The 9,678-nt window shown below is 44.1% G+C and overlaps 2 protein-coding genes across 2 annotated transcripts; one reads left to right on the top strand and one right to left on the bottom strand.

Moving 5' to 3' along the window:
* Window positions 1-452: 452 nt before the first annotated feature.
* On the top strand, window positions 453-6,499 carry SARC_06596 (hypothetical protein; the record flags this gene model as incomplete). Its single annotated transcript, XM_014299500.1, has 9 exons — window positions 453-762; window positions 1,243-1,490; window positions 2,118-2,265; window positions 2,977-3,133; window positions 3,899-4,065; window positions 4,392-4,525; window positions 4,968-5,056; window positions 5,429-5,559; window positions 6,103-6,499. Coding segments are annotated over 9 exons (1,497 nt in total), but the record flags the coding sequence as incomplete, so codon positions are not given.
* Window positions 6,500-6,571: 72 nt separating this feature from the next.
* On the bottom strand, window positions 6,572-9,404 carry SARC_06595 (Ham1 family protein; the record flags this gene model as incomplete). Its single annotated transcript, XM_014299499.1, has 5 exons — window positions 6,572-6,665; window positions 7,432-7,508; window positions 8,183-8,295; window positions 8,948-8,979; window positions 9,331-9,404. Coding segments are annotated over 5 exons (390 nt in total), but the record flags the coding sequence as incomplete, so codon positions are not given.
* Window positions 9,405-9,678: the final 274 nt, after the last annotated feature.

Raw genomic sequence — 9,678 nt, 5'->3', positions numbered from 1 at the left:
GCAATCCTGTGCCCAAGGGCACTTGGATGATCAAGCCCGCGTGTAGATTAACGGTTTCTTTTGCCTCTATAAAGTGCGGTATAAGGATTGTACTATAACACTGTGGTATGTATGTCTTTTGGTTCTATATGTGAACAGAAGTACGTATACGTACATCTGGCCAACCAAATATAGGTGTATGTGCATTTTTGTATATGCGAGAGCTTGTATATACAGAGAAAGGTAGGAAACCAAATTCCTGTTTGTGATGACGGAGAAGCATATGTGTATACATAGAAGTATATTACCCGGCCTGTACAAGTATTTACCTCCGAGCTACTTAGATCTTCAATTCGTGTATCGCTCGAGATCGCCCACGCCATCACACTAAATGTACGATCTCGCTAACGCATCAATGCGGAATTGAACGAACTGTTGGCAAACCTCGTTTCCTCGCTCAATCTATTCACCAGGTCAATTTCTGCACAGTCGAGCATCGGCTGAAGACGGCTTTTCTCGTATCCGTGCTCAACACCTTCTGCCACTACGATCCCATTGGCTATGGCATCCCCTTCAACTACCTCGTGGCTGGAGACTACTACGAAGAGCTGGCCTCTCCGTGCGTGCACGTGCTCATTGTTCTATTTTCGTATCAGACACGTGGTCTGCACGCCAGCCAGGGCCTTGCCCAGAAACAGGAGGGGGAGCAACGCTCGGCGCACCCGACCACACCACAACCCAATGGAGCGGTCGTGATCAATCTATTCGACCACTTCAACAAGGGTGAGTGCCTCTGTTCGATCTATTACTTTACCTAAGGGTGTGGGTGGTTCATTGTCTGGTTCGCAACGGATAGTGTACGGATATCTTGCAGCATGGGAGGTGTGTATGCGTACAGGTATGTGCGTCTAGGGAGCATATTAAATTGCGAACCACCAGAGATTCCCGGGACAAACGCGTGCGTTAACATACAGCAAAGCTGCAAACTGGCAGCATATCCCATTCCACCTCACGTGCCACATACCAACTCCTGCGACGTCTGTGCTTTCTCAAACCCCTCAGACCTGAAGGTTACGTACAGTTCGTAACCTATGCCACACGCTGCTACTTCCGAGCGGATCTCTTTACAACCACACACACCAGAACCACGATATATCGCTGTATGCATATCATTCCACTCTACGCTTTTGCACAACGCCAACATAGTTGCCTCTTCTCACTGCCCGTCTGCATATCTACCAACGACTCTCCCTCGACCCTCAGGCCTGAGCCTGGCGGATCGTACGGTGGTCTACCGTGCACTGCGACGCATGCTACTGATTCCCAGCACGCCCGGATACATCAACACACAGCAGAGTTTCAACCTGCGCAGAGAAGCGCTGCTACTGCTGTGGCGGTACCTGGGTGAGCACCCGAGCTTTCTCGAGCAGGTGGCGTCTTCACCGGATGTGACGGAGTTAGTGGAACCCATACTAATCATCGCACTCAATAACCGATCGGAACTCCGAAGTGTATGTGGAGAGGCTGGGCGGATGTGGGTGTTCACATCAGTCTCTGTAGTTTTGGTTGTAGACTGACATAGATGGAGATGCAGGGCATGCTTCCTTGTGTTATTTGAATGGTGTGCACTGGATCGCATCGGAGACACTGTTTGTGGGGCATTGTATCAATGTGTGACTGGGTTGGATGAGAGCCCACGTGTGCTTAAACGTGAGCGTACCTGAGCTTAGCTTTGTTTGTGCTTCTACTAGTTAGCTAGCACACACACGAATAGCGTTGATGTTACGACTACTTGTCAACTCAACTGTGTTATAAAAAGTGTTGCATGTACTCTCTGTCCTGCTCCTATGGAGCGCTACACATGCACTGTTGGGCCACAGCCTGTGTACACCATTCCGACTCACGCCTTGCAATCTGCATACTTCTAACAACCCCCATGGTATATACTATATATATATATATATATATATATATATTGGTTTCATCCCAAGTACTCCTAGTATTGTGCACACAGGAAACGACACGAACCACAAACAGCGGAACATACACCAAACACACAAACCACACGCACAGCTAACCCACTCTATAACGACCTCAGCATACGCCTCTAATGACAAGCCCTGCAACTCTCCATACAGTTGGGCATAGTGCACATTGCCGTGTTTGTGCTGCTGATACTGAGCAGTGACCGTAACTTCGGTGTGGCGCTGAACAAACCCTTCCACAGTGTTTACGGTATCGATGTCGCCTCCTTCACGGGCCACCATGGCGATGTGCTGTTGCTGGGTGAGTCTTCTTTTGGTGGACGTGTGATAGGCAACGTATATGCAATAGTGTGTGTCGTATGTGAAGCACTATCATGAGATGTATGAAGAGCGCACGTGCGTATTCCTAGTTGTAGGGATAAGCATACCTTTCGTCGTGAACGCTCGTGGTCTGCCCTTCTGTGGCAGTGTTCGAGTCACAGTCTATCGCGGATATCTCTGACTATCAGATCGACCGCTTGTCGTATAGGTATGGTTCTGTGAGGTGACCATAGTCCATAGTTCTCACATACATGTATAATCGAGCCGTATGCGCGTGATGGGGTAGTGGCTGTGTCATTTACTACGTAAATCGCCTTGTGTATAAATTTACATATGTATATTGTGCGAGGCTGTTTGCGATATACGTTTGCGCTGCTACGAAGCAAGTCTCCAGCTTTTTGGTAGTGCCGAAGTCGTGTGAGTGAATCGCTGTTGGTCAGTCGTGGCCCTACTTTGTGAAGTGTCGCGAGGTTTGTAGACGCAAGCGTATTTCTAGTTTGCGAACTGTTGACAGCCCGCTAAGTACACATATACATATGTACAGTTTATGTACGAACAAATCCAAGTATATTTGAAACCCTAAACCCACATACGAGACGACAGCATGCCAAGGCCTGGTCAGGGGGAGCCACTCCGTACCTCTAGCCTCAAGACCACAATGTAGTTACTCTCCGTTACTCGCGCTACTCAGGTATACACAAACTAATGACGCACGGGCACACCAAGTTAGTGGTCATCCACGATCATCTGCTGCGGATTTTCTCCAATGTCGCTCCATTCCTGAAATCCATCTCTAAGGTGACGGCTACAAAATACATCGCACTGTTCGAAATCCTTTCTTCGCCCAGGTATGTCAATACGAGACCTGTTGTGTGGGTAATGCTCTGGTTATTGAATTATCTTACCTTGTTGCTTAGCATTTTGTGTACGCTTATGCATGTGTATACATTATTAAATCTACGAACAATATGTATGTATGTACACATAGGTGGTAACACACATACGACTTTATGTACAGCTACACGTGGGCATATATTGCATGGTCGATAGTACCAACAGAGTTCACTTGACTGTAGTGGCGGTAGGAATTCAGTATGATTGTCCAGCACAATTGGCAACTTCTACAATCACTGCATTGGTATTCATATTAGTAAATGGTGACACTAACGAGTGTTGCCCATTATCTCCAAACGTAATTCGGAGTGTGTTGGCAAAACCGCTCATGTACTATGTATAAATGACACTACTTCGTCGCCCCCGCCTCTGTGTGTGTGTTGGGCTTCCGTGTGTGCACTTTGTTAACCTTTGGCGGCTCATTGTAATGGTGGACATGAGACTATTAACTATTACATGCGAATTCATCACACGCTGGGGCGTAGCGCTAACACTATTGCTCTGTTCACAATCCTTTTGACCTGTATATGCGTGCGTGTTTGTTTGTTCGTGTGCATTCATACAATGACTGCATACGTTAATATATATATATATATATATATATATTATAAATATATATTATTCTTAATTATTATTATATATTATTATATATTACTATATATTATTATATATATATATTTGTGTATGATTGTGTGCAACCGTGTTAACTGTGTCCGCAGGTACGTGTGTTCGAGCCCGCACCATCCGAACTTCCTGTACTATCTGCTGGAAGGTCTGAACAGTCTGATCCATTACCACTTTGACGGCAATGTGACGGTGGCCTACGCCATACTGCGCCGACGTGAACTGTTCGAGAAACTCGACAAACTACAAGAGCTGCCGCAAGGTAAACGCAGGATATATACCAATTGTATCGTGTAGGGTGTAAGAGTCTGGGTTTATGCGCACGATGGCGTATTCTAGTTGTTGTTGAGATATTAGAAATAGATGAGTGTTTGTATATACCTCACTAGACGATAGCTGGCATATTTTCGCGCTCGACGTTGAGAGGGTCTTCCGCAGAACAGTCGATCACTCCAAGGTATGATCCCAACAGTAGGAGGGTTGTTCACAGAAAGTGTATGATTAGAAGGGACGAGCCCCGAGTTATGCGTTCGAACACTAGCCTTCATGTATATCTCAAAATGGATTGCACCCAAAACTCTGTTTTAGGACTGACGAAACCCAAATCCTCCAACGATGCACCTGCAAAGGGTGTTAACAGCGAGCAAGCAAACTCTTCGGATGGTGGTACGGCTAATGGACAGGTGGTTAGTAAGAACGACTGGAAGCCGACCACCAAATGGGTATGTGTGTGACACACCATCACGAGTATGGCGTACGATAGTATATGGTAAGAGTACGATCTGGGTATATGGATACAGATTATAGTGGAGGGTTTTGGGGTTTAGTTATATCTAGGTATGTGTATGCCGATTATATATATATATATATATATATATTATATATATATATATATATATATATATATATATATATATATATATATATATATATATATATATATATATATATATATATATATATATATGTATATATATATATATATATATAGAGCACACAACAATGGGCATATCTTAGCTTATATGCAATAATTATTTGTTACGCGATCAGGTTTATTGACGACCAGTATTCTTTAATACATTGATCTTTGTTTTCAAATTCCTTTTCACTGATTAACTACCAAATTTTCTACTAACTGTCAATTATATTTTGCATCGAGATCAGATACAACTTTGGAAATCATCCCTGCCCTTAGCGACTATTTTAGCGCTGATCGGCAATCTGGGTCCGAAAGTGGACGATTTCTGTATAAAGTGTGTCATCTAGGCAGCTCTTGATATCGTATATGAATTGGTTGTGTGTGTGTCTATACACTTTGAGGTGAAATCGAAAATTCTCTCAATAACGATCTAAATGGGGCTGTTTCTGCACAATTTAAAACCCAGCAGAACAACCGTGTGGGTGTGGTGCGTTGGCATGTTATGACAGAATGACTGTTCAGTCTTTATTGTATGAATTTCTTGCACCAACCTTATCGGCGAGTTTGTAGGTACACATACGTACACAAAACGTAAATTAATCGATACATACGCATTCTTCCGATGTATTGTGACAATGATCAAGGAACGTTTTGCTCAGCTTTATACATATGCGTATTAACGTGACATGCTTCATTATCACGTTAGGAACGAGCCCAGCGAAGAAGAGATTGTGGAATATCTGCGCGCAGGGACGATTGTAGGACTGTTGCCACCCGCACGCGAAATACGGCTGCACAAGTACCAACCCCAGCGCTACGACGGTCCCTGGCTTGCAGGTATTTGGTGGTTGTTCGGTGGTGTGTGGCTGTCCGCTAATATTTATATCTAGTATATACCACGGTTTTACTTTAGGAGGTGGGAAGATGGGTGAGATTGGCTATAGCACGAGTGGTGCGTGATCAATCACTACTCCATGGCACTATATATTTTGAACATGCAAGTCCTGGACACATTGCTGAGCATAACCCTGGCTCAGAGATAAATCGGGTTCTAAGGCAATATATGTGTATAGGTTATGCTAACTTGACTCGCATACTGCTATGGTATGTGTATATTTGCATTCGTCAATAACGTGTTAACACCAGCAAAACACAAGAATGCAATTCGTGGATATATGTGCGAGGAGACTATCAACTTGCATAATCTTAACGTACCGCCGGCAGTTGGCGATTCAATGCAAGTGTGATATTGATCACATCTTAGCACAAGAATGAAGGGTATGTCCATGCATGTGAATGGCTGCATAGACCATACCAGCAGCACAATATCAACGGACTACTGATTCTGGTACACTCCCTTGACCAACCCAAATTCCACAGCTTACATTTGGGGGGTCATATACCTCTCTTGCCGCACACCGGAGTTCTGGATTGGGACCAATGTGCAGTTCTTTGAAGTCAAGTTTGTGGGCAAGGACGAGAAGAATATATAATTAAATGGACGTGGAGGAATTACCGGGACATGCTCGAGCAACACGGCAACGCACGTTCCTCATAGCTCCCACACATAATAAGTGACAGATTTTTGCATGTCTGCAGGCATGTGCATTTGCTTGTGTGTACGCATGCATGCGTGTGAGAAAGGGCTTGTTGACATCGGAAAAGTGCTCAAGAAACGTGTGGGCGAGCCCTGCGCTAGAACGGCTACTAGAGTCAGCGGGGGACATACTGTATATTCCCATTTGTAGCCAGTGGACAACCGTCTAGTTTGTATTTGGCTGCTGGGTCATAAGTGGGGTTTGCACTTTATACCGGCCTTCGAAGTTGTACGTTTATTCTCTATTTTTCACTAGTTTTTAGACTCCAGAAAAGTTTTAACCTGAGCGAGCGCCCGAGACCGGTGCGAGATGGTGTTCTTAACGTCTTTGTCCATCTCTGCGAATCTGTGCAAGCATTGAAAATATGTGGGTTGGCGAAGTATGAGCATCAACAAGCTCAAGATACCAGTTTATAGCACTCTGTTACGGATAGTATACGTAACGCACGATTCATCGGGGATGTGGCCTTGTAGCGAGGCAATGAGTGGCCCGATACTTGACATGCCCCTACTTTCCAGCAGGAAAGTGGCCAACAAGTGAGTGGACTAGTGACCATTCTTTCTGCGGCTAGTAGTATACAGTAGATGGATTGGATTTGCTTGCACATTGATCAGTCAATTTGTGCATCGGAGCACATTTGCCCGGTATCCAATACATCAAAAATATGTCTGAAGGGTACACACGCGCAAACATACGCGAACAAAGAGGACACATCAAAGGACACGGAACACGTGGGAGAAACAAATACAAATTGGCGTTAATTCGGTAGATTCAGGTTAGACATCTATCCAGCCGACAGAGAGCAAATGGGTCACAATCAGAGAATGCACAAATCGAGCGAATTACTTCAACGATGACTACGGATTAGCCGAAGAAAATAAAGTTTTGTTTTCAATAGCAGGCATACATTTGTATGGTAGAAAAAGAAAGGATGGATTAAGAAGCTTTAACTCACATAAGAAGCCAAACTCACATCCGAAGATAATAAAAGTACAGTTTTGCAGTGGGAGATTGAAGAATGACATTTGATTAAAGTTGAAAAAATCAGGGCATCGATAGACTGCACTCGAAAGTAATTAAACACTGTAGTTTGATAATAGTCGTCACATACGTGGTGTCGAAACCATCGGGAAGGAAAATTGGATCCCACCCAAAAGCATGCGGCCCACGCGCAGGAACAATTGATCCCTGTGCAGCAACAAGCCAGTGGAAAATCAATCGAGAGAGAACTTGGATACATGACACTCCACGTTCTATAGCAAAATTGCACAGACCTGATCCACGTTTATAAGTTCTAAACAACTTGAAAATTTGAAATTGGACAGACAATGGATTCGCGTGATCTAATGGGACAATCCATCGAGCGCGAACTTGGATATATGAGATTTCACGTTCTATGGAAAATTTCACAGACCGGATCTACAAATATAATCATTGACCTCTTAAATTGGAATTGAATCAATGATGTAGTAGGAACAGAAGCAAAGTACATAGAAGTGGGCTTAGTCAGAATACAAAAAAAAATACCTATGTTTGGCACACACGGGATTAATATTTGAATATACAGGTAAATACCCATACTAATAACACGCTATCAATCATACGGGCATTTCCAATACAGAGACCTTATAACACGTGTATGCAGCGCGAACTGACTAATCGTACGTAGTTCAGACACGCCATCGTTATGATTTACGTACACTTGTAGTCAGCAATGAGTTATACAGAGGACCGTATCACTAGCACGCGACTCGTATATATACTGGTAACCAGCATACGAGCACAGAACAAGCAAGCGCGAGAGTGGATGTGTGCATAGGTTGCCATGCAGGTGAAAAAGACAGACAAGTCCCTCAACTTACATGGCACTTGCCGCTGAAGACCACCGGCTCATGCCCAGGACCCTGAGAGTATGCGAACGTGCACAGAGCATACGCACTCTTGTCCTCGTACGCCATCAGCAGGTTGTTTAGACCTGTCGGGGTGGAGATATCCAGAAATAGAACAAAGCAGCAGCGAATCAATGAGCCGCATACGAGGCGATTCGCAAGTCTATGGACTCTTGTGGATCAGTTCGTGTCGAACACATAAACGCTTCTGAAATACACTCGCATTAATATTCAGTTCTGATCGGCTCCAACACATCGCAGAGTGTACAAAGCCTAGAGTGTACAAGGCCTATCTTGAGACTATTCGGTTGCCAGGCAAATGTCTGGGACTTGATAGCAACGAGCACACACACTCTCTCTAGGCAACGGCTTATATACTACGCGTGTGGGGTTAGCTTGTATACACACTCCTATAACTCGAACACGAACCAGGGTGTTGGACTACAACAGAGCACGGGAAGGTGTCTGAGCGAATACCATTTTGTGAGAGTTTGTGCGTGCGGATGAATGCTGAAGATATTACGTATATTTTCACCCAGCGAGACTTTCGGCGCAGTGTATGTAAATGAAGACTAGTAAAATACCCATACAGGTATGTAGGTACATCTTCGAAGCGCTATTCCTCTCTGCCTGATGAACTACAACCATACAAGACGTGTGCATATCGTAATTTATGCCAGAATTCCAGGTGCAACACAAGGCATAAAGTACCAGCAATGTCGTACTAACTGATCGTACCTGTATGGCCCGTCTTGTCCAGAAACCATTTGCTGTCAGCACGCAGTCATCATACAGCACAGGGAATCGTTAATTCGGACGAGCAAGGATGTTTCGCATACACACCATGTTGGGAGATAGTGACATGGGAACGGAAGAAGAGGCACATGAGTATACGATGGTGCAGAGTCATAGGAAGGCCGTATGTGGTGAACAATTTCACATATGTTCACGAAAGACTATTCTTTTACAAGTGTGTATGTGGGTTTGATATAGCAATACATGGTAAAACGGAGAGCAGTTTACTCAGCATATTTAATTGCTTGAGTTGGCAGTATCGGATAATTGACCGACGATATCGGCCGTTAAAAATATGACAGAATGCAGAGACTGTATATACTTACATATATGGACCAGGCAGACCGCCCAATGCGTTAAAACACAGAGACGTGTCCTCAACTAACACCGGTCCACCAACCTACGATGGCGATGAAATCAAAGAAGTGCAAGTATGGGAATTGTGAAGAACAAGAAATACTAGTCAAGAAGCAGAAGCTTTTGCGAAGCTTAAACCCATGACGCGATACAAAAAGTTCGGCAAAGATAAGGCGACTTTTACGCAAGTCGCTATACTGTAAGTATTATTACAATAGGCAACAATCCAGACGAATGAACGCAACTGTCCTATTTTAATTTATGTTTAGTCAGAAATTTATCAATTGACACAGGAACGCTATCTATATAACTATATC

This window comes from Sphaeroforma arctica (genome assembly GCF_001186125.1).
Source record: "Sphaeroforma arctica JP610 unplaced genomic scaffold supercont1.476, whole genome shotgun sequence".
In the NCBI taxonomy this organism is placed as follows: domain Eukaryota; class Ichthyosporea; order Ichthyophonida; genus Sphaeroforma; species Sphaeroforma arctica.
Note: the sequence above shows the minus strand (reverse complement) of the source record. Positions and strands in the feature narration are given on the sequence as shown.